General features: G+C 37.5%; 1 protein-coding gene across 1 annotated transcript in view; it reads right to left on the minus strand.

Moving 5' to 3' along the window:
- PDE11A (phosphodiesterase 11A) overlaps positions 1-26,521 on the minus strand; it is a 389,196-nt gene that overhangs the window by 148,698 nt on the left and 213,977 nt on the right. The window contains exons 7-9 of the mRNA XM_070580289.1: positions 22,218-22,293; positions 19,679-19,746; positions 18,637-18,729 (exon numbers count right to left, since the gene is read on the minus strand). Of these exons, the coding sequence (XP_070436390.1) occupies positions 18,637-18,729; positions 19,679-19,746; positions 22,218-22,293 (237 nt within the window). The remainder of the gene's footprint in view (positions 1-18,636; positions 18,730-19,678; positions 19,747-22,217; positions 22,294-26,521) is intronic.

Consider the following 26,521-nt stretch of genomic DNA (forward strand, 5'->3'; position numbering starts at 1 on the left):
AGAACAAGTTACCATGGGGACTATGCTAAGTTACTCCAAACGTCCTGCTGTGTTTGAGAACTCTTGTCCAGGATCCCAGAGCACATTCCTTAGAGCATGGCAGTGGTGCTAAATCATTTGAGGGTGCATTTGATTTTGGAAAACCAGCAAATGCCGTTTAACAGGAAATAAAAGAAAACGTGGTCAATTTTTTGTTAAAAAACAAAGCGTGACTATGAAGTACTGAGATTAATTTTCTCTCTACAGCTGCCAGAATGATCCCTCTAAAATGTCAAACTGATCATGTTCTTCTCCTGCTGAAAACCCTTCAATGATTCTTCACCACCTTTAGAATCAAGGTCCAATACCTTCCAGCAGCACAAGTGTCCTTGTCAGCTGGCCCCTGCTACCTCTCCAGCCTCACGCTCTGCTTCTTCCTCATGTGCCCTTCACTCTAGCTCTACTGAGAGGCCCTGAACAGCACGCCCCCTCATCCCTCCCTGCTTCTGTCCATGACCTCCTTCTTCCTAGAAGGTTCCTGCCAGTTGTCTTTCAAAATTGTAGAGCTCACTGACACCTGTCACTCAGAAGTTACCTTCCCTATAAAGCAGTAATGACTGAACTCTCCGACTTAGATGCCCCTCCTCCATGCTTCTCAACCTTGTACCTGCCTCTCTTCTGGAACTCATCACCCTGGATGGCAACCACACTTTCAATTGTCTCTATCCTCTGCTAGATTGAAATTACTTAAAGTATTGTACTATGGCTTAAGAAATTTACATATTGTGTACTCCATGTTGTTTTGGCAAGGGTTAAGTAAGTTCTTGGCTTATAGTAGGTGGGCCATTCATTATGATTATTTATTTCTTACAAACTGCACAGTTTCTGTTAAAGTGTTTCAGGAATATTTAAATGATGATAGGATTATTAGAAGAAGTATATAGGCTCCCCAATTGACTATTTTTGCCACTTGTTCATATCCATAAGTTTGTGGTGGTTGTTAAGAAATTACCTTGCCAGATTCTGGTATAAAATGACATTTGATAAATAAAGTAGTAGTGGATTATGATCAAAGTGTAAAATAGATATCTATGAGTGTACACTGAGATAAATAAAGAATTGAACAAATAAATAAACAGGTAGAAGAGACAAATATCCTGAATAGAAGAATTCTAGATAATTTATGTAGCTACTTCTGCCTCAAGGAGGTCGAGCATAATGCCCCACTCCTTAGGTGTGGCTGTGCATAGTGACTTCCTTCCAAAGAGTACAAGTACGGAAAGCTGAGGGGAGAGTATCTTTACAGTGGGGAGACCCGACAACACCACCCCAGCCAGGTGCTGAAGGTAACACCAACAGGGATAAGTCATGCTGAAAGTATGTACCCTTGATATGATGTGATGAAAATGACACTTTACCCTTTGTGGTCTTCCTCCCAAAACCCATCATCTCAGTCTAATCATGAGAAAAACATCAGAGAAATCCAAACAGAGGGACAGTCTAGAAAATACTTGACCAGTATTCCCCAAAATTATCACGATCATCTAAAAAAAAAAAGCCTAAAAAATCTCAGCAAAGAGGAGCCTAAGGAGACATGATGACTAAATGTAATAGTGCATTCTAGATGGAATCCTGGAACAAAAAAAGCATATTAGGTAAAGACTAAGGGAATCTGAAGAAAATATGGACTTTAGTTAATAAGAATGTAGCAGTATTAATTAATTATTAAAAATGCATCACACTAATGTAAGATGTTGATAATTGGGGAAACTGGGTGCAATGTACATGGGAACTCTCTGTACTATCTTTCCAATTTTTCTGTAAATGTAAAACTGCTCTAAAAAATAAATTTTATTTTAAAAAAGTAATCTGGCTGATTCTCAATGTTGGTTCTCCCACTTTCCACAAAATACCTAAATGAAACCCAGAAATTGTCACTAAAACTGACAAAGCACTACCAGATTCTGGGAAGAATTCTCACCAACTCTAAGGTAGATGCAGCTGGACTGAGAAAAATAACTGGCAGCTGAATCATATCTCACCTCCCGAAATAAAGCTGTCCCTCCAGCCTCAAAGAAGACAGAGGGCACTGTTCCTGATGCAGTCCCTCTGGTCTGAGAGAAGATGGACAGGAGAGCACTGTTCCTTTCTCTACTGTCCGGGCTCTCACTCAGAGACCCAGGATTTGTACTAACCAGAAAATTAGCCAGTTGACCTTCTTCTGAATGGTAGCTGTTTTTGAAATATTAGCCGGCGTTTTGGCAGACAGAGTCACTGTAAATAAAGCACTGTGTGATGGGAGGGATGTTATAAGATAAATAACAGTTATTATTGACACTTTATGAACACTGCGAAGACTTTACTTGCATTATTTCATTTCATCCTCATAACAATCCCACAAGATTGGGAAGTGAGAAAAATGAAGCACAGAGAAGTTAAGTGACTTGCTGAGAAATATGCAGATAGAAAGTGGCAGAGCTAGAATTAAAATCCTAACAGGATAATTAGCCCTGAGCTAACATCAGCTGCCAATCCTCCTCTTTTTGCTGAGGAAGACTGGCCCTGAGCTAACATTTGTGCCCATCTTCCTGTATTTTATATGCGGGACGCCTGCCACAGCATGGCTTGCTAAGTGGTGCTAGGTCCACACCCAGGATCCTAATCGGTGAACCCCAGGCCACCAAAATGGAGTGCGAACTTAAGTGTTACGCCAGCAGGCAGGCCCCACACTTTTAATCATTTCACCCAACTTCATTAAAAAACTGTAGTAGCAGTGTATGCTGAAGATTGAGATTCTTATTGTACTTTAATTGTGATCTTTATTTGTACCTTACTGTACTTGATTCATTCACAAATATTTTTTGCATGTCTACTGTGTGTCAGGTCCTGTGCTGGCACAGGACACACAATGGTGAAGCAGACACATAGACACACTCTTAGACCCAAGGTACCCAGAATCCACTGGATTGGGGGAAGAGTACAACATTTCAGCCCAGCAGAACTACACAGATCTGTGCCTACATACTGGATACTGAGAATCAGCTTGGGAACTAAGAACATCAGTTTGTTCTCCTTTTGTATAAAAGAGAGGATTTAATAGTAAGTAAGTGAACAGGGAGAGAGGCTCAAGGCCAATCGCGCTAGTTTGGTAAACACTGAAGTCCAAGGGGAAGGGAGCACCATCCTGAAAATTCAGAGAGAATGTATCTCTGATAATATTTCACACAAGGGCCTTTTTTTGTTAGTGTTGTCTGAGTAGATTACTCCTAGTGACCCTGTGCACAGCAGAGCAGAACTCTGCCCAGTCTTTTAGCACCATCCTCTCACCTTCCTGCACTATATCAGACAATGCTCTGCTGCTATTCACAGGGTTTTCAGGGCCAATTTTTCCAGAAGTGGGTGACCAGGTCCTTCTTCCTGGTCTGTCTTAGTCTGGAAGCTCTGCTGAAACCTGTCCACCCTGGGTGACCCTGCTGGTATGTGAAATACCGGCAGCATAGCTTTCAGCATCACAGCAACATGCAGCTGCCACAGTATGACAACTGACAGACGAGTGGTGTGGTTCCCTGACTGGGAAAGGAACCTGTGCTGTGGCAGTGAGAGACCTGAATATTAACTAGTAGACCATCAAGGCTGGCTTTCAGAAATCTTATGCTTGGTCTCTTCAATACGATACAAGAAGAAAGAGCCTCATTGAAACTAGAGCAGAAAACTGTATAGGTAAAATAGGTTTGGATGAAATTTTAAAAACAAACAAACAAAAGAATGAGGTAGCAAAGCTCAACTGTTACTTTCTCAAGGAGGGCTCTCCTGGGGGTATCCGCAACAGCCCCCTATTTCCATTTCACTCTTTATTAAAACACCCTGCTTTGTTTTCCTTATGACACATCATCATGAGTTTATCTTGCTAATTTATTTGTTTACTTATCTACTGCCTGTCTTTTGCCACTAAAATATAAGGTCCGTGAGAACAGGAATATTATTTGTTTATTCGTTGCTGAATCCTCAGTACCTAGAACAGTGTCTTCCACAAGGTTGAAGCTCGACAAATATTTATTCAGTAATCGAATACACAGCAAACAGTACGCAAATGGAGAAGGGTTAACATACGGAAAAATTTCAAGGGAACCCAGATTATAATAGCAGAATTTAAACCCACATCGGAGGAAATAAAGATATTTTTTAAAGTACAAGAGCTCAGGATCAACAAACCAATGGAAAAAAATAGACCAGAAATGCACTGACACTTATGCAGTCATTTGTTTTTCAACAAGGGGGCCAAAGTGATCCAATGGAGAAAGAAGAACTTTTCAATAAATGGTACATATAATAAAATGAATCTCAACTGCTACCATATACAAAAATTACGGAGATGGATCATAGAACTAAATGTAAAAGCTAAAACCATAAAACTTTTATATGAAAACAGAGGAGAATATATTCTTGATTTGTGGGCAGGCAAAGGTTTCTTAAATCACAGAAAGCCATAAGTTTAAAATTAAAAGAAATGACAAATTAGACACCATCAAAAATAAAAAATCTGCTCATCAAAAGACATCATTAAGAAAATGAATAAGCAAGACGCAGATTTGGAGAAAATATTCACTATACATATATCTGACCAAGGACTGGTATCCAGGATATATAAAGAACTCCTATTACTCAATAAAAGGACAAGAAAGCCAATTAAAAGTGGGCAAAACATTTGGACAGTTCACAAAAGATAGACAAATGGCAAATAAGCAGATGAAAAAGTGTACAACATTATTAGTCATCAGGGAAATGAAAATCAAAACCACAATAAGATACCATTACATACTTAACAAAATGGCTAAAATCCGAAACAATGATGGCATCAAATATTGGTGAGACTGTGAAGCAACTAAAACTTTTGGAGTTACTTGGTAGGAAAGTACAATGGTACAATCTCACTGGAAAAAGAAATATCAGCAGTTTTTTATAAAACTAAACATATACTGGCCTTTGACTCAGTAATTCTAATACTAGATATTAGCTCAAGAGAAATAAAAGCATATGTTCACAAAAATAGCTGTACAAAAATGTTCACAGCATCTGTATTCAGAGGGCCCCAAACTGGAAACAGCCAATGTGTTGATCAAGAGGAAAATGGATAAGCAAACAGAATGTGGTATAATCCCACAATGGAATACTAATCAGCAATTAAAAGGAACAGACTTATGTACCCAACATGGATGACTCTCAAATGCATTATGCTGGTTGGAAGAAGCCTTACACAAAAGAGTACATACTGTATAACTTAATTTATATGAAATTCTAGAATGGGTAAAACTCATGTATGGTGGAAAAATCAGAACAGCGGTTGTCTCTAGGGGTGGTAGTGGGTGTCTCTGGGAAGTGGCATGGGGGAACTTTCTAAGGTGATGATATATCAAGATATAGTTCTTATTGAGAAATGACAGATTTGTTTAAACTAATAAGTTTTGAGGTGGATTGATAGGCAAGGTTAGATTACCAAAACAAAATCTATGTCTAAATAAGTATTATAAATACAGTTATATTAACACTGAAAAATATAAGCAGTACTTCTTGAAAAATGAACTGCATTGTGCAAATGTAACAATTTACTAATGATAATGTAATTAAAATCCTATAGTACATGGACAAAAGCTAGAAAACTGTGGGTAAGCACATACTCATTTTATTCTCTTACATAGTGAGGAGTTAAAAGATACTGGTTCATTTTTGTCTTTATTAATTACAGAAATATTGATTGAAGAGCACTTTTGTAAAAAAAGTATGATAAATAAGTTCTACTTGGAGTAAAAAGGGAAAATACATCCATATAGTAAAACTCAGAAAAAGCAAAACATAAGAAAGTAAAAACTGAGAAAGAATACAATAACATGTAAAACCAAATCCCTCATTAAAAACAAAGATTCTCAGATTGAATTAAAAAATTAAATTCAACGTATGTAGTTTACAAGAAACATGCCTAAAACAAAATGACTCAGATGTAGTAAAAATAAAAGGCTGAGTAAGGAAATATCAGTTTAAATGTATATCCTTCAGAGAGGACTTGCTTGAAGCCCCAGTGGAGGTAACATCGCCTGTTAGGCCTACTTCACGTTCCAAGCTCTGGACAGGGACCAGGTCTGCTTTGCTCACTACTTTATCTTCAGTGCCCAGCACAGTGCTTAGAACATAAGAAGTATTCACTGAATGAATGTATTCTAAAATATAAAGTAAGTAAAATAAAAGAGAAGCACAGATGACATTAATTTCAAACTAAGCAGATTTCAAGGTAAAAATGAAATCAAATAAACGTAACAGTAATTTTAAATCTGTAAAAGAAACAATTCTCATTCGTGAACCTGGTTTTGCAAATAATATGAATCAAAAGAGTTGAAAGCAAGAAAAATGAACAATTCAAAGAGAGATTGATGATGACAGACTAAAATACGTTCAACTCCCTTCCTGACAAAATACCACGAAATTACCAAAAAAAGGTAATATTTAATATATCCATATCAGCAGTGAAAGTAAAAAGAATTGGTCAGAAATTTCCACAGATAGGATGAAGATCTTAAAAGACTGTCACTACCTTTGTAAGAACAAGAAAAAAGAGATAAAATAAAATTCATACTTCATTTTAAAGCTGTCAGAGAGTGAGTGGTGGACACAGAGAAATCCCAGTGGACTAATTTACAGTCAGGAGAAGTCTTTTATAGATGAATAAAGAACAGGGACTGCTTTCACACCCGAAACCAATTACTTAAAGTGGGGGAGGGGTGAAGCTATCATCAGCAGAGTGACTGCTGAAAGGAAGAAGACTAGCCAAGTTTTTAGTGACAGTGTGGGCTGACATGACATACTGGTATCTGGAAGAGCCACAAATGCAAAAGCAAATCTCTCAGCTTGAAATTTCTCCCCCATGAGAAGTCTGCTGTGAAAGTAGTGGTGAATGCAGAGCTGGAAAACAGAAATCTTATATTCTTGCACATTAGTTAAGTTGTAGGCCCTGCTGGAGTTGAATCTGGAAGTGAAGTGAAATGAACTTAAGGTGCAACTCAAAGTCCTTCTAGCTCATATCCTCATGGTGACCAGTCACTCAGTGCAGCCTGGGTAGTTGGGGTTGGGTTGAAGGACAAAGGGAGAGCTCCATTATCTCTTTTGAAACTAGAAATGAACTGAAACTAATGAAAGTCCAGCCTATCTCCAGTTAAGCACTACAGATGGTTGAATTTGAATGATCAGCCCCTCATTCTAGCTGCCTGGTTTAAAAATATCACATACTCTCTTATGAAAAGCAGCACACAAAAAAATATTATTTAGCTCACACAGTATCTAATAAAATTACCATCTACTTTTGCCCTATACAAGATGTTTGCGATGCAATAAATATTTATGAAGACATGCAAAGAGACAGAAAAATGTGACCCACAATCAAGCAAAGAAACAATCAACAGAGGCAGACTCACAGATGCCCCTGATGTTAGTATTAAAGACCAAGACTCTAGAATAACTTGTGAAGAATTGTATGTTAAAAATGTAGAAGAAAGCTAGACATAATCAATAACAGTTGGGAAGCTTCAGCAGAGAAATTAAAGCTTAAAAAAGACACATCAAAATGTCTAGATCCAAAACATACAATATTAATACAACAGAATATCAGAAATGGATGGACTTTATAGAAGACTAGACAGAAGAAAGAATCAGCAAACTCTAAGAAAGTTCAATAGAAGATCCCTAAACTAAAGCATGAAGGAAAAAAAGAATGAAAGAATGTCAGAGTCCTGTGGTCCAATATCACAAGATTCAACATATATGCAACTGGTCCCAGAAAGAAAGAGAATAGGGAAAAATAAATATTTGAAGAGATATTAGCCAAATATTTTTTGAAATTAATGAAAGCTTTCTACCCTTTGATCCAAGAAATTCAGTGAACCCCAAGCAGAAGAAATATAAAGAAAAAAAGATACATTACATTTAGGGGAACCAAAAGAATGATGGCAGATTTTTCCTTAATAACAGTGAAAGCCAGAAGACAGTGACATCTTTTTCTTTCTTTCTTTTTTTTGGTGAGGAAGATTGGCCCTGAGCTAACATCTGTTGCCAATATTCCTCTTTTTGCTTGAGGAAGACTGTTGCTGAGCTAACATCTGTGCCAATCTTCCTCTATTTTATATGTGGAACACTGCCACAGCATGGCTTGATGAGTGGTGTGTAGGTCCACACTCGGGATCCAAACCTGTGAACCCTGGGCTGCCAAAGTGGAGCATGTGAACTTAACCATGACACTGGGCCGGCCCTGACAGTGATATCTTAAAAAGGCTGAAAGAAAGAAAAAATTATCAACCCAAATGTAAAGTGGTTAGCTCTAAGCAGTAGGTTACCACTGATTTTGATTTCTTCTAAATAATTTTTACATATTCTTTAACAATATACTTTATATAACTTAAAAACATTAAAAAAGAACAAGCAAGAAAAAAATAATATTATTATATATGGGTCATACTTATAGAAAAATCATAAGAAAACAATTTGACTAATATTTATCCTCATATCAGATATCTAAATGATTAGTACTGTGCTTTTACTAGTCTTTGTAAAATATTTATATCTGAAGATGAACTAACACAACAGAGATTTTAAGCACCAATAGCCCTTTTATAAAGACATTAAAAGGAACAATCACATCTGTTGGAGATAGATCAGGAAACATTAATGGAAGAGATGTAATTTGAGGTTTGTCAGAAGGTACTTTAAGCAAATGGAGAAAAGATCCAGAGTGGAAATCTCAGGATATCTTTGAGAAACACAAACTAACAGAGATTTTATTCCTAGAGAAAAGAAATGAGAGCTAAGGTGAAAAAAAAGAAGACTGCTGTCAATAGTGGAGAATCTTGAAAGTTCTAATTTTGTAGGCAATAGGCAGCCACTGGTTTTAGAGCAGAGAAGAAATACAACCAGTATGGTACTTCAGGAAAATAAATCTGTACATTGTTTATACTATGGGTGGGGAAAAGAAGAAACTAGAGCCAGGATTGTCAGTTTGAGTAAGTAGCATTAATACAGGGAAGACGAAACAAAGACCTGAACCATGGAGATGGCAATGAAAATGGAGGTATCACAGCAACAAAACTGACTGTGCCTGGAAAGGGACCGGATGTGGAAAGCCAGGGAGAGAGGAAGTTAGAGAGAAACCACCATGAATAAAAACATCATATCAATATTCTATTAATAATATATAAGTATTTATTTTTTAATGGAGATTGTAATTGTTAGATATGGTAAGTCTGAACTTTCGGAGGTACCTACAAGAACCAAGAGTTATTTGGGAATAAAAGTCTGAAGCTTCAAAGAGAGACAGAATGAACAAGGAACACATATTGGGGATCATTTTGTCGGACATGGCAGCTGAAGCCCTATGAGTAGCTGAAATTGCTTAGGGAAAGAGTAGAGAGGAAATAGGAGCGAATAGGTCAGACGACTCAACTTTGAAGAATACTCAGAAGAGGGGTGAATAGAGGAGATTAAGAATGAAAGACTGGAGAAGAACCTCTTGGGTATAGGGTCATAGAAGCCAAGGGAAGTTGTAGTAGAGAACATGGAAGTGGGGAAATTTCTAGAACTATGACTGATCTGCTTCCAAACAAAAAGATTTTTAAAAATACCTTTGTGACCATAATCATCCACAGCAGACATTACTGAGACAAAAGAAATGAAAACATATATACTTCCTCATTGTTAATCAAGGAAATGCCCCACATAGTCAGCTGCCTGGAATCTGTAAAATCCATTTACAGAATTATAAACTGGCAACATAGTTTTCACAGATATTGCATAAGACTATGTCTTAAATTTGCAAAACTAGGTGCTTAAGAAGCTGTTAGAAAGTCACAAAATGCTTCAGATACCAAGTAAGTACATGATTAGGTATGAAATTAGGTTCCTTCATTCATTTATTCATAAATAAACAAATAACATAAATAAGCAACTATTTATTGAGCATCTATTATGTGTCAGGTACTATTCTAGGCACTGGAATAGAAACGCTTTCTCCTTTTACTAAAGAAAATGGAATTTATTACAGATGTCTGTAAAACTCTAGTAAATACCCTGTTGAGCAGTGTAATACTAAAATTGCTGCCCTGCTCCTTGTTTTTAAGGTTCACCTATCTTTGCTCTGCATCCTGGTCTCTCCTATGGCCATGAAATAAACTAGTTATTTACAGTCAATTACCATAGTGGACTGGTTATTTTCTGTTCTGTGGTAGGAGGAAATAGTCAACAGCATGAACAGAAAAGAGAGGTCAAGGACTGAGAATGAGGACTGAGCACAGGTGTTCACTGATAATCTTCTAGAGGACTCCTCAAAAGAGGAGAGAATAGGAGCTGTAAGAAGGGTCAAAGAATGAACGGGTATTTAAAGCAGGGAGGAGATAGCACCTCTAGTCCTACCACATTTCGTTTGCTGTCTTCAACCTAATTCAGCAAATATTTATAAAGGAAGTACTAATATCCAATACCGTGTTTGCCTTTTGTGAAAGAAAGACTTGGAAAAATTATCTCACATATGGATCACTCTATACAAGTGATTCTCAATCTGCACTGTGCAACAGAATCACCAGGAGAACTTTTTCTAAATACACATACTCAGTCCCTACTTCCAGAGATTCTGACTCAATTGGTCTAGGAAAGGGCTCAGGAACTAATATATTTTTAAAAGCTCCCCTGATGATTCTAATACCCAAAAATCACGATTAGCATGTCATTGTTAGACTTTTCTTTGAGCAACAAAAAGAAGCAAGTGAAAATTCTTTAGTTCGTCCTTACTGTGCTATCCAAAGAAGTTCAGGAATGTTGGCATGATTATTCTCTTCAGGTCTTTTAAAAAGCCATAATTATTTGATCATAATTTATAAACCAGCTCAATAAGAGCCTAGAATTTCCACAGAGAACAGCTTCCAAAGTGTTTTTTGTTTGTTTGTTTTTAAAGAAACTCAAGATGTAGTAGTGACAATAATAGGGAACTAATTACCACATGACCATTTCAGGGAAGTAGTTCATTTGGGTTTCTTTTTTCTCCTTTCTTAAAAAGAAGTATTTACATAATCCAACATGTTTTCAGTAAAGAATTTACAAATGGGAACAATTCCCTTTCTGCTGATGTGTTGCATTTGGCTTTGTAACTGATAACCTGCATCCACTGTATCTGCAAATAAAGATGGATCTTTCAAGGGTGGACATTTATCATTTGGACAATCACAAGATCATAGTCTGACAATAACTTGGTCTGGAAAAAATCATTTTGTTGGATAAGAGAATGTTTAAATGGGACTCCTTCTGTCCGAGCTTATAATTGAACAACAGGTATTACATTCTAAAGGGAGGTGCTAGGCCTTCTAAGCCTTCTCCGGAGGACTTGGAAAAAAGATGTCCCAAACTAGTTTTGCTACCTCCAAGCTAAGCTGTCCATTGCCCATCTCTTCACTGAGTAAGAAAAGGGTAACTTCATCAGAGAGCCCAATACTGAAGATTTTTTAGTTAGGGTTTTTTGAGAGTTTCTTCTGGAAAACCACTTGTAGAACCTAATATATATTTCTTCCGAGTGTGGTGTGGGAATCAGAAACTGGTACTTGACTCATGCCTAAAAATTCTAAAGGTTAGTGGGCAGGAGGAGAGGGCTGTTTCAAGAAGGAAGGATCTGCAATCTAATGGCTGAAGACATGTGACTGTTCCCGTGGGCCAAATGGACCCATGAAAGATAACCAGGCTTAAAAGGACTCTGACCCTGGGAGCAACGCAAGTGTCCATCAATGAATAAACGGATAAACAAAATATGGTATATATTTATAAGGAATATTATTCAACCTTAAAAAGAAAAAAAGGAAATTCTGGCACATGCTATGAGATGGATAAAGCTTGAAGATATTATGTTAAATGAAACGTCAGTCACAAAAGGACAAATGCTGTCTGATTCCACCTGTGTATGAGGTATCTAGATTACTAAAATTCACAGACATAAAGTGGAACAATGTTTGCCAAGGGCTGGAAGGTGGACTGAGGAGTTAGTGTTTAATGGGCTCAGAGTTAAACACTTATTCTGGAGCGTGGATGAAGAAGAAGTTCTGGAGATGGATGATGGTGACGACTGCCCAATAACGTGAATGCACTTAATGCCACTGAACTGGACACTTAAAAATAGTACAATTTGTGTTGTTTTTATTTTACCTTTATTAAAAAAAGAGAAAAACAAAAACAGATCCTGACAAAAAGGACTTCCTGGAGGAGTGAGATGATCCCCACAGAGGGAGGGTCTGGATGGGCCACTGAAAACCAGAGACTGAGTAGGGATTGTAACCTGTCAGTCAGGAGAGACAAACCCACATTAGGGACTGCCAAAGACAGAGTCCCAGCCCTAGGGGTTCTCTGAAGAATTTATCAAAGCAACTCACGGTAAAAAGAGAAGGTTGGTGTCTGACACAGAGGGCCTTGAAACCAGTTTAGGACAGCACCAGTCATATAAGGCTTTGCTCTTTATCCTACCTCCTTCTTGCTCCCTGTGCCTGTCTTAGGGGAGGAGGTGAAGTGAGGAAGAGTAAAGAAGCCCACTGTGCCCCTCTCCTGACCACAGGCTTCCTATCCCAGGGAAGGGAAGGAATTCAGAGACTATTTAACACCTGAGTGTGTCAGAAGAGCCATGGAATCTACCAGAGAGTTCATCCAGAAGTAGGGAACATTGATTTAACAGAGTAAGTTTAAAGAAAGAGGGGCGAGAAAGAATGAAGTGGCATTCTCTCGGCATCCTATGAGTCTAGCTCTCTCAATTGCTCAGTTAGAGAAAATTCTCTCCTTGGTGCTTAGAAGATTCCTTATGGAAGAATCATCTCTTTCACTTCTCTCCTTCTTCCTTACCTTCAGGAAGCCAGGTTGGCGCCTTAATCATCATCTCAGGAAATACCCCAGGGGACACAGTATCTGGGAAGAGGTCCCCTCAAAATAAATAAACAAAAATAATTTTGTACTCATGGCCTATAATGAGGGAAGGGAATACAGAGCAGATGCTATGCAAGTCTGTGGCCAGCAAGACTGCCACCAAAGTGACTGCTGGCTCCTCCATCACAGCCCAAGCTTTTCATTTTTGGAATGTTGACTTGGTAGACCAAAATAATTATTTGTGGCTGAATGCATTCATTTATTCAATATGCTTTTATTGAGTACCATTATATATAAAATATTGAAAGGAATAAAAGATAGATAAGACATGATTACATACTTTAATACACATGTTCTAGAAGAGGAAAACATATAGACTCACAATTAACTATAATATAGGGCAAAGAGAGGAACAAATAATCATGGGATTAGAAGCTTTGTAGAGAAGACTACATTTAAATTGAACTTTGAATGATGAGACCATTCTGAGGGGAGATGGCATAATTGGAACAGAGAATAACTAAAGTGGAGAGGATGCTGAAGTAAAGATCAGACGGCAGAGAAGCAGGCAGCTGATTGTGGACTATGATGTAGCTGAGTTTGTAAGTAGTGTAGAATGCTTTGAGAAATGAGATCCAGGGGTAGGAAGACAGTTTGGTACAAGATTACCAAGAGCCCCGAAGGCCAGAAAGTTTGTACTCTGATAGTTAGTGGGGGAGTAATTTAAGGTCTATGAGTGGGTGAGTGATGCAATCTAAAATATGGTTTAGGAAGAATAAATAGAAGGCTATTACAATTTCTCAGTCAAGAGGTAATGATGCCCTTAAGTAGGATGGTTGCTGAAGCAATTGGAAAGGAGGAAATGGATGGGAGAGGCCTTTGGGAGGTGGAATAAATGGGGCTTTGCTCCTGATTGCATATGCCCTTTCCACACCCTCTGTTTGACCCTCATTCCTTCCTTCTTCTGATCATAAAAGTGTATAATGTGTCCCTTACTACACTGACTTATATTTCCTGGAAAATTTCTCATCAGTATTAGGTAAGGCTTCATTTGCAATACTTATGAAAAGACATCCCAAAGGACCAATCTTGATGTTCAAAATGGAGAAGTAATATTCTACCTCAATGTTGGTATTTTATTTTCTCTGTATTCTGGACTTTCAGGTAAAGTTTCCCCATTTTATCTTAAGATCTTTACTCCTCAAGAGTGTAAACATACAGTAGAATATTTCTCCTGAAGCTTTTGGCTACTCATGCAGAATGGAAATCAGGATCATAAAACTAAAGTTATTAAAAATGACAGTAAACTCCTCTCTTTGTTCCATTATTCAGCTTTCAGAGTATTTCTGCTCTCTAAGAGCCTCAGAGTATTAATTTTATATATTTAGGAAAAAGGACTTTAACAATAGATTTATATAACTAAATTATGAGAAATTAAGAAAAGTAATCATCAAAATAATTGTTTACTCATGGCCTTTTTATAATTCAATTGTTAAACAAAATCCAGATAATGTATTAGTCACTTCATTTTTTAAAGGCCAGAAAAGAGGAAAATATTTTATGTTTACATTTCTATTTTTCACCATTTGTAGACTAGGCTAAAATCAGCTGAAGTTGCCAGTATGTGGCAACAGGGAAGGGCATGTCTTTTGAGGAAAGCTTTGATCTTGGAGATGTATAGTTTCTTTTTTTTTTTGAGGAAGATTAGCCCTGAGCTAACATCTGCCACCAATCCTCCTCTTTTTTGCTGAGGAAGACTGGCCCTGAGCTCACATCCATGCCCATCTTCCTCTACTTTATATGTGGGACACCTGCCACAGCATGGCTTGACAAGCAGTGTGTAGGTCCACACCCGTGATCCAAACTGGTAAACCCAGGGCTGCCAAAGCAGAATGTGTAAACTTAACCACTGCATCACCGGACCAGCCCTGAGATGTATAGCTTTTGAAGACCTGCATGGCTGTGTCTGACATAGGAAATTGTGTATTTCCATGCCCTGGCCTTTTCTGCAGAAATGTATAGGGTAACACAGGCCACAGACAATGGGCGTGCGCTGAGTGAGCAGTAGTGAGTAGAACAGCAGGCTGGAGTGCAGCAGCTGTGGTTGCAATGCTGCTGGGATACTCAATGGTGTAACACAGGGCGTGCTGAGGAACTGGGAAATGGGGGATCTGTTTTCAGCTCAAACTTCAGGCAGGAAATAATCTTTCTGACAAAAGGGGAAAAAATTACACCTCCTCCCCAGCCCCTCCACCAGCACAGTTTTAAGCAAATCTTGGGCTGAGCAGACAGAACTCAGTGCAGATTAAATACAACAAGTGCTCTGGCTACACAACATCTAACTTTTACTAAGTGCCAACTGTAACTAAACACTCTCTCTACACACTTTCCCTGTATTATTTTACTCAATTGTTAAAACACTTTTCTTATCACACCCATTTAACATAGGAAAATACTGAGATTGAGAGGTGAAGTAGGTTGCCCAAGATCAACATCTACTGAACCAGGACTTACGCCCAACTAGACTGATCAGACTAATGCCAGAGACAAGGCTTTAAATCTTCTCCTTACACTGACTTTTGCTTGGACAAAGCCGGCTGCCCCCTTCCACAGGGGATATTGATGCCAAGCGAGGCCTGCATTGGAAGCGTACTTCTAGTGAGCTCTGAACATTTTTGAGGGAGCGAGCATTTGTGAGGATTAGCCTTCTCAGACAATTTATCTGGAGAATGTTTACTTCCAGAGAATGTGCCAAAGGGGTGTTTTTATTTAAAGTGCCCGAGGGAAAGGATTTTCAAAAGACAAGAGAATGTTGTGCTATCTCTCACGGTCTCTAAGCACACAGGAAGAAATGTATCCTCCCTACTGCTCCAGGCCATGAACTATGCGTGCTTCCTTTCTGGGGAGGGAAAGGCTTCTAGGGCGGTTACCGTCGCTGAGGGCTGTGGAGTGGATTATTTCCCTTCACTCCTGTTGCCAACTGAAAAAAGACACTGCAGTAAGATTATGGGAATGAGAAAGCTACATTTAGACATGGATCTTCCTGGGCAAGATCAAGTAGGATAAAAACTAAAGAGAATAAGCAAAAATGAGACAACACAAGGAGCGGAACCTGGCCAGATCTGAGTGGGGAATCTTCCCTTAGCCACAATGAAAGAAGGGGAGAGAGTTGTTCCAGGTCTTTGGGGAGGAGGGATGGAAATGATACAAGGACACCATTGCATGTAGTTCTACCCTGTTGGCTAGCACCCCAACACCCCCCAGCTCTGTTACTATTATTATCATTAGCTTCCCTTTAGACAAATTTTCTGGATCATTTATATTCCTATAAAGCACTTTAAATCCTTTACTGGACTAGGCTGTATAAATTCATAGATACGAATACATACTTTTAATAGAAATATTTACATCAATATTACATGATTCATATTAATGTATAATATTTGCAAATACATAAATTTAAAATATATTATTCATTCATAAGTTAATGTATACTATAGTAATGTAGATCTCATTCCAGGGTGTGGGTTTAGTAGTTCTCAATAAGTCATATTTTGTCTTCATACAGGCCTAAGATAAGAAATCCTTCCAGATAGTATTGCATATGGATTCCCAGGCTGGAGAGTGGGGTGGATGCCATCTGATCATAAGTGCCAAGAATCTGGTATCTGGTGGGGTAGGGATTGAGTGGAGGTGGGAGAGAAAACCAAGATGGCCATACCAGAATTCTGACTAGGAATGCCACTTTTGACACTGGCACAAAACAAAGCACACAGAACATACAAGTCCACGTGTATAAGTCAACTTCTGAAAGGGTGAGATTGCCGCAAGGCTCAGAGTTGGGCTGGAAATTTGGAGGTGTTAGTAATAATTTTTGTGTGTAAGGACAGAACATATCTGAGTCACATAAACAAGAGAGTGTTCACGATGCGCCCAAATGAGCAACTCCCTGGTGAGGAGCCCGTGGCTATATTAGCACTTTTTAGGTAATGGGAACTGTGGCTTCTTGGGTCAAGGGGGGATTAAGAAGTAGTACCAGGGAGAGTGCTGCCCTTCACTGGTAAATGGCCATTCAGCTTTCAACCCAGTTATTTCAGCTGCTTCTCAACAGGATGAAGATCCACTCGGAGGTAGGTGAGGAATGAGAATATGGGTATACAAGAGACGTTCTGTGTGTGTGTGAATTATGTCATGACAACATGAAGCACAGTTTAGGCAGGACTAGTATATAGTGTGTCCTTCTTTTTATAGTTGCAGAAACTAAGAAACAATGGGTGAGGCAACTCTGTGCAGATCAAACTTTGAAGACGGTGAAGGAGTCATGACATTTGCTGTTCCAAATTCCAGTCCTCTGCCCTTTCTCAAAATCTACGGTGATTTCTCAGTGGTAAATATTCTACTGCAAGTGATAATATAGTGAGTATGTTTATTACTATAATTTTATTGACTGCATATTCAAATCTTCTCATGCATCATCTCACCTAATTCTCACACCTGAGGTAGTGACAGAGCCAGGATTTGGAAAGAGTTCTGCACTACTAGTGATTCTTGTTGGTTGAGTGCATGTTTACAGGTCACCCATTTATTAGTTAATCCTATAGATATTGTTTTTATTCCTCGCTGTAAAGATTTTACATATAAACAAAGCAGGACTATCTCAGAGAGAGAATCCCTTCCTTCTGTTCTTTCCTTCCTCTTTTCTTCTCTCCTTCCCTCCCTCCATCCAAAAACCACTCAATAAACACTTTCTCTGTGCTAAGCACCCTGCTAGGCACTGGGAATAAGATTACAAAAAGATAAAAATCCCCTTGTTTTTAGAATTCACGATCTAGTCAAGAGAAAAAAAGTATATAGACAGATAGCTATAATTTTATGTCTTTTAAACCCCAAATCAGAGCACTGCAGGTACCATTGACTTGCCTACTTATCCTCTCTTGGTTTTCCCTTTCTACCAATATCTCCCCTGGTACACTGAATATTTTGAAATTCAAATGTATTATATTATACTGTTCTAGATAATGTTATATATTACGTGATATATAATGTCATATATACTGACATTTTATCTGCCCTACTTAATAAGTATTTCATAGATATAAGCAAAATCTTTGATAATAGCTACAGAGCAGAAGTTGGGAAAAAACAGGTCTTGGGTCAAAACCAGCTGGGATTCGGGGAAGATAAGAACTGTTCTTTGAGAACCTGATGAGTCTGAGAGGACATGGGGTCTAGGGGTGGGAAACTGGTGGGAGTTCTGGGTGCTTTGTGTGTGTGTGTGTGTTGGGGGGGAGTTGGATAACGACAGGAGCAGCCTCCCCCCTCTGGGTCACATATCTTTATAGTAAGCTTTTCTGGTAAGAAAAGTTGTGAATTTCCGGAATATCTATACATATTCAATATAAGTTCATAATGCATTTAAAATCCTGACAAATTATTTTTGCATCATCACTTCTAATAAACCTAATATTTAAAATCTATATCTAACAGTACAACATTATGAATGAGCTTCAAAGAATTGGTGAACTCCTTAAAATTATATGCAAAATTGTGAGCACATGTGCATTTTTCTAGAAAGGGTCTCTAGTTTTCATCAAATTCAAACTCACGACTCAAAAATGATTAAGACTCAATGAATAGATAATTAAAAATTGAGAGTCAAGCCCATAACAAGGATATTTTTCCCTTGTAAAATTATGCCTTTTAAGCGTACCATTCTGACATAAATACTGTACTTACATCAAGAGCCACAGACTGCTTGGCCCAGGACTTCTTCACTTGATCATACATAATTGTGTTGTTGATGCCAAGGCCACAAAAGATGACAAAAGCCTAGGAAAGAGAAAGCCTGCTAATTAAAAATTGCAAAAACTTATTGGCATAATCTAATATGAAGCAGGCAGTCATCAGGGATGAGTCTGAAAATATAATTTTATTGTACACAAAGGTAGACCTTGGGGAAATATGCACATTAAAATTCTTAATTACTATTGTCATGTAACAACTTTATAGCTCACGTTGCACATGAGGAAAAGTTATTGATTTAATGTGATTGTGACAAAATGACTTTACACATTTAAAAGCATAAGTACAATCTGTTTAAATGTATTCTTAATTTATTGAGAGTGTGGACTAATTTTAATAGTTCTATTCCATTTAACCAAAAAAACCTCTGTCAGTGGCTAAGCTATAACATATTTTGGTGAAGAAACCAAGTGAGTTTTCTCTTAAGGTGAATGTTAAGTGGAAGGAAGACAGATTTAGAACCAGTTAATAAAGAAGCTGTGAGATATTCTCGACTAGAGAAAAATGATCACAGGGTTTTCACGTTGGCTGCTGGTAGTCTATGGGGAAGCCTATTCTAGGCTAACCTATCCAGCTAGAGGGCAGACTGGAGTAAACAGAAGTTTGTAAACATAAGAAAGGTGAGGGCCATACACCTAGCAGAGCTGGCAAGAAGTCTCAAGACTGGTTCTGAACACACGCGAGTAAGACAAGAAGAAGACAATACTTTGGAGAGAAGAGGGGGCAATTCACTTCTGTAATAGCATTAGGATAAAAGTAATCAACAGTCGCAAAATAATCTAATTAGTAAAAAATAGAATCAAATTTTACCTAAGCATTGACAGATTATTTAAATCTTCCTTTAAATTCTGTCAAAACTTGTAAGTATAATGGTAATTGATTAACAATTATTTATCCTTACAAATTTGGGCAAGCTGCACCAGGAGGCTATTGCTGACTCAGCTATAACCCTTGGTTCACAAATTTATTTTCTTACCTCAAAAAGTCGTTGATCTGCATCATCAAAAGGTTTCCCGTCAAGTCTATTTAACACTTGAGCCACTCCTGTGGGAAGAGTTTGGGATATGTGGTCATTTTCAGCACCGGACGCTGTATTACTACAATATAGTAAGCCCCAGCTGACTCTGTGCCTCCTTTAAGTAACTCAGACACTCAGTTTAATCTCTGCTCTCTCTAGTGCCCACTGTCTCCAGGAGAGTGATCCGACACGTACAGCGATGCAGTCTATCTTCAAGGCTGTGATATCCAGACTAGGTCTCAGCGAAGCCTCGAGTTCTACCAGGCATCAATCTGATTCCCTGAAAATAGTTTTCAAGATGACTGTGCACAGTAACTCTGATATATCTGTCATATAAACATACATATATATGCAATTATATATATAACTGAGTATATCTAGCTGTATGTGCATGTATACATATATACATATGTATATATATGTATATACATATTTCAATTTCATGAAGCACAGTGGCTGAGTGAGGCAGTATGGTATAGTGATTAAGAACATGGGCTTTGGGGTCAGACTTGTCTCAGTTCAAATTTCAACTCCACCATCAACTGTTACCTTGAGCAAGTTACCTAACCTTTTTAGCACTGAAATTCCCCATCTGTAAAATGGGGATTTAAATGTTAAATATCTCAGAGGGTTATGAAGATTAAATGAAATAACGTTGGAATGTTTGTAAAGCATGTTGCTCCACATTGAACATTGAAGAAATGTTACGAATTATGGCACAGTTAACCTTCAAAGCAAATTTAGTTCTGTTGCCTGCTACCAATGGGGTACATATAGCTGTAACAAAATTAATTTATGTGTGCTTCCTCTTTCCAAAGTTCATTTCCAGCATTATACCAGATGTTTGGGGACATGACTATCACAACACACAACTCCAACCAGAAAAACTGGACAATCTTGAAAACCATTCCTGTGTCCCCATTTAGTACAAACAAAAAAATAGCTGTAATTCTAAAGCACACTCATATTTTTAAAAACACTTAACCTTCCACCAGGGAGATAAGCCATCATAGGCTAGAAGACATATATAATGAGATGCAAATCTTTTAGCAAGTAACAGGCAAACTACAGTCTTAATTTTGAAAGAATAACAGATGTTGACTGTTAGGAATGCACTGTAGGACTGTATGTGAGATTGCCATTGGACATCAACAGATCACACACGATGTTTCTTATGGATTTTCTCTTCTCTTTAAACTTAGATATATTTAAAACTTTGTACATGATGTAATTCAGTGCTTTGTACTAGAGACTCAATTTCCCAAATCTTAGAATATTCTTTTTTTTTTTTAAAGATTGGCACCTGAGCTAACATCTGTTGCCAATCTTTTTTTTTCTTCTTCTCCCCAAAGCCCCCCAGTACACAGTTGTGTATCATAGCTGTGAGTGTCTCTGGTTGTGCTATGTGGGATGCCGCCTCAGCATGGCCTGATGAGGGGTGCCAGGTCTGCACCCAGGATCTGAACTGGTGAAACCCTGGGCTGCTGAAGTGGATGGCACAAACTTAACCACTCGGCCACAGGGGCAGCCCCTAGAATATTCTTTATGTTCAATAATGTAACAGTGTTTCTCTGCAAATTAAGCAAACTGATGAAAAAATTCTGTTGGAATTCAAGTCTTGATAACATTGACAGAATACTACATCCTTTGGTAAGTAGTGGTGTCTTAGAGTTTAACAGGCAATCTTATGGGGAAGCAAAGAGAGGCAAAATACATGAATTAGTTACCAAATGCATCAGTTACCTTATGCCTCTTAAAAAAACCCCTAATTTTCATTGTGTTTCAAAAATCTGAACTAATGCCTCTATCCTTCATAACTTTACTTTAACCACTGACCTCTTCTTGCTTAGACGTCTTTCTTATGTTTGATATTTTCCTAACTTGAGTTTTTGAGAGGAGGGAAAGGAGCAGGGAGGGAGAGAAACATTGGAAGCTGCTTTGGCCCACAATCCCCTTATTCTGGGGAAAGTGTAATTATTTCAGAAACATCCAGGCAGAAAGATGTATGTTCAGTATATGTCTAGTAATGCACGTTCTCTCTTCTTTTGCATTTACTCCATGTGTAACAGCATAGACATAAACATATAGATGTAGTGGGAAAATTTGTACTAGGAGTTACGAGGGCCTCAGTTTTAATCCTGACTCACTTTGTGACCTTATTCAAGTTTTTAGTCTCTCTATCTCTCTGTCTCTGTCTCTGTCTCTCTCCCTGCCTCAATTTCCACAAGGCAAAATAAGAGTTCTATTTGTTGACTGATTTCTGAGATCCCCTCCAACTTCAAAATTATTGGTTCTTATTTGAAAGAATAAATATTTGTTGATTGTTCTGATTAATGTCGATTCATCAGGAGTCTGCACTTCTGAGATTATACAAGAAACATAGGTTGATAAGTCCTGCACATTAAAAGAGGAAATACATAAAAAAGATATAGATGAATTTTAAAGTAAATCTGTATTTCTTTATAAAAGAAGTTGAACTATTTAGGTAATGTCTTACCAATTATTTGGTGGTTGCTATTCCAAATAGGGACGCAGAGAACAGATCTTATGTGAAAACCAGATATCTGGTCAGCCTAGGATATAAGAAAGTAGTTAATTAAATTAAGTATTAGCTATCCACTCCCGACTTACAGCTTACCACTCTTCATAACAGATAATTTGAAATAACTTTTAAAAAGATACGTTATCATCTAATTTTTAAGTGTATACACTCACCTCTCTTTTTTAATTTAAAACATCGCAATGAACATCCTAAGGGAATCAAGCCTTAATATGAATCAACCAAAACTCCCCACACCAGCACTACCTCGCCCAATTCCTGCAGCCGTCAAGAGCTGGACGTATAACCATCTTGATCACAATCGCACCACCAAACAAGAATTCTGACAACTGTTTCTGCTCTGAGTAGTCAAAGCGTTTTAATTAAACCAGCGGTCAATATTTCTCTTGGATTGGGTACATCTGCTAGTAAAAATGTTTGAGCCTATAATGCTGCCTTATGTATATTTGCTTTTAATGTTCTATATTTTTAACATTACTAATTTACTATGTATATTATAAAATCATATACAAAAAATTGAAGTTGCAAAAGATAAGATAAATGCAGAGGTTCAAAGATTTTCTTTCTGTACCCTAACGGATTGACAGGAAATGATGGATTTGAAATATGAAGGTACAGTTTTCAGCATCAAACAAACATCATTCAATAACAAGCTCCACTTAATATTAAAACCAATGGCTCATATTTGAACTGTAAGATAGGAGCTACTAAAGACTGAAAGGCTGTTGTGGGTTAATACGATCTTGATTTCTAGTGAGAAAGGTCAACCTGTCATCCCAATACTATAGGAGAAAAAATAAGATGTCAAGGTTTCAGATCATAGGTATTGAGATAAAAAAAAATTCTTATATTTTTAAATATTCACTGTAGAAGGCAAGAGCTCTATATTTTAAAAATTTGAAATTGGAAGTTAATTTACACACCTAAATTTTACATTTGGATTTTTTTTTGAGATTTATTTTTCTCTGAGAAATTAATTTTCCAGATGTCTTCTGCTCTTGATACTAATATGCTACTTTCTTGTTTTTAGTACATATTTGGTCTTGTTAAAAAAATCCTCTCCTACTCCTAGCTCATGAAGATATTCTCCTATTCTTTTCTCTAGATTTTCATTGTTTTAACTTTCACATTTAGATATTCAATCCAACTGAAAATGATTTTCACGTATAGTGTGAACTGAGAATCAAGATTCTATTGTGTTTTTTTTAGTGGGTATCCAATTGACCAGTCCCATTTTGGGGGAAAAAAGAATACTTCTCCCCACCACTTAGCAGTACCACTTTTTTCATTAATTAAGTGTCCATATATGTTTGGATCTGTTTCTGGACTTTCTATTCTACTTCATTGATCTATGTGTCTATCCTTATGTCAATACTATGCTCCTTTAAATAATAAGATCTTATAATGAGTCTTGGTATCTGGTAGTGTAAATCCTCCAACTTTGTCCTTCTTTAAGATTGTCTTGACTATTTTTGGCCCTTGGTGTTTCCATATTAATTTTAGAATCAACTTGAAGTTTACACACACACACATTGCTGAGATTTTTATTGGGATTCTCTTGAATTTATTGACCAATGTGGGAGAGAACTGACATCTTTACAAAGTTGAGTCTTTCAATCCATAAACATCCCTCTATTTAAGCTTCTTAAAATTTCTCTAAGCAAAGTTTTTTAGTTTTCTATGCAGAAGTCTTAGACATAATTTGTTATATTTGAATCTGGTGTTTTGAAAGTTCATGTTATTGTAAATGGTGTTATTAATTTATTTTCTAATGTTTTAAATGGACATAGAAATATAATTGATTTTTGTATTTTGAACTTGCATCCATCAATCTTGCTAAATTCAACTATTAACTTTAATATCTTATCTATAGTGCTTTGGATTTTCTAGGCACATCATCTTACTCTTCAATTCCATACCTTTCAATCATGTGATTTTTAGATCATATGATCTTTTTTCTTTTTTAGTTTGCTAATAGGATGAATTACATCATGATTTTTGGGAATTCCAGATTCAAAACAAAACAAAACCAAAAACATTAGTTTTTGATGTATAAACCATTTATTCAGTGCATTCTTCCAACATATTTATTTGCCACCCTCTATTGCTCCAGACACATTGCTGGATGTTGAGGATATAAAAATGAATTCAAAGAGCTGCTATCCTTGAGGAGCTCAGTGTAGTAAAGGTAGAAATAATTAATATAAAATAAATGTCCAAGTAAAAAATGTTCAAAACACTATAGTAAAGCCAGTAACTGACTGCTCAGAGAAATCAGAAGCAGCTTTAGATCCTTGAAAGTGGGTCTTCAAAGATGATGATGACAGTCATGATGATAAGCTAACATTTACTGGATGTTCACTCCCTGTCAGGCTCCTTGTTCAGAACTTTCAAATGCATCACCTCATATACTTGTTAAAACAACCCTATGAGTTACTGTTAACATCCTCCTAACAATCAGATAAGACTTAGAGAGATTAACTGCCTTTAAAGTGGAGACACTATTTCCAAGGAAGCCAGACAATAACAAACACATTTATTAAAGTTATCTTCCAAAAGAACAAAGTGATTTCCTTCCTCTCCCTAAGGATAAAGTCTGAATTACAGCAATGCTAGTGAGCATGAAGAGAAGGAGGTCGATTTTGGAGAGGTCTGGGAGGTATAATCTACAGACTTGGGCTAGCCAGCGCAGCACTAGAGTGGCTGGCTCTGTTTCGTCTTGCTGAGGGTCATACACAATTGTCAGTGGTCCTGAACCAGCACTGAGCAGTAGGCACAACTGCCTCTGCCAACTCTGGGACAACCGTAGCCCCTCTCTAACCTCTTGTAGGAAATCTGAAGCGGCTGAGGGAGGAGGTCACAGTGCAAAAAGAAGAAAAACATGCAATGAGTGAGAGAAACAAGGAGAGAGACAGATTGAGAAGCCGGTAGGGAGAAAAACAAACCTTAGGCTTTTTGCCAGTGAAATAAAAAAGAATTTTGTTTACCAAAAATTATTGTAGTTTCCCAAAAGAATTTTTTATTCTGGGGAGGTGGAAGTATGTGTTCTCTCATCCCTACAGAGGTAACATTAAGTAAGGGTGGAGGAGTTCCTTGAGGTGGGGAACTCAGGAAGTTTGATGGAACCGATACTGAGTTCAAGTTCACACACATTACAATTGAGAGATGGCAATGAGAGAGGAGCTGGAGACAGTAACCTTAGAGTCATCAGGCTCTGGTGGTAACTGAGTGTGTAAAATCTCCAAGGGAGAACTCATCCAAGAAAAAGACAAAAAGCACGAAAAATTGAACCTGAGGAGACACAATATTTAGGGCAGGAAGAAGACGGTGGGGTCAGTGACAGGGATGGAAAACAACTCCAAAGCTCATACTCTGAACCTAAAGGCTTCATAGCATTTCTAATGTGTGAACACACTGCTACAACCTTTCCAGAGAGGGATTTATTGACGTGTATCCAGAGTCTAAACAGAATAAATACCTTTGACTTATCAATTTCATGTCTAGAAATTTATCCTATGGTAATTATCATTGCTATGCACAAAAGTTTACATAAAAAGGTGTGAACCATCGCATTATTTATGATAATGATATATTAGAAATAACCTGAATATTCAACTGAAGAGAGTTGTTTAGGTAAATCATTGCACATCCACACCATGGAATATTATCCGTCTAATTAAAATCATGCTATAGAAGAATATTTATTAACATGGGAAATTTTAATATATTAAGTGATAATAGTGTGGGTATCTGTGGGTGTACGAATACATATTATATACATTAGAAAATCCCGGAAAAATTAAACCACAATAGTTCCCTTTGAATTATTTGCCTATGGGAGTTTTTGTTTCTTTACTTTTTAAATAGAATTGATTTTTAGAACAGTTTTAGCAAAATGAGTGCAAGTACAGACGGTTCCCATATGTGTCCTGCCTGAACACGTGCACATCAACATCCTTTACCGTCAACATCACTCACCAGAGTGGTACATTAACTATATTTGATGAACCCACACTAATACATCATTATCACCAAAAGTCCATTGTTTACATTAGGGTTCACTCTTGATGTTGTACATTCTATGGGTTTTGACAACTGTGTAATGACATGTATCCACCATTATAGTATCATACAGAGTAGTTTCATTGCCCTAAAAATCCTCTGTGCTCCATCTATTCATCCTTCCATCCTTGCTCACCTCTGGCAACCACTGATCCTTTTTGCCTCCAGCTTTATTGAAG

Source organism: Equus przewalskii, chromosome 17, assembly GCF_037783145.1.
Source record: "Equus przewalskii isolate Varuska chromosome 17, EquPr2, whole genome shotgun sequence".
Classification (NCBI taxonomy): domain Eukaryota; kingdom Metazoa; phylum Chordata; class Mammalia; order Perissodactyla; family Equidae; genus Equus; species Equus przewalskii.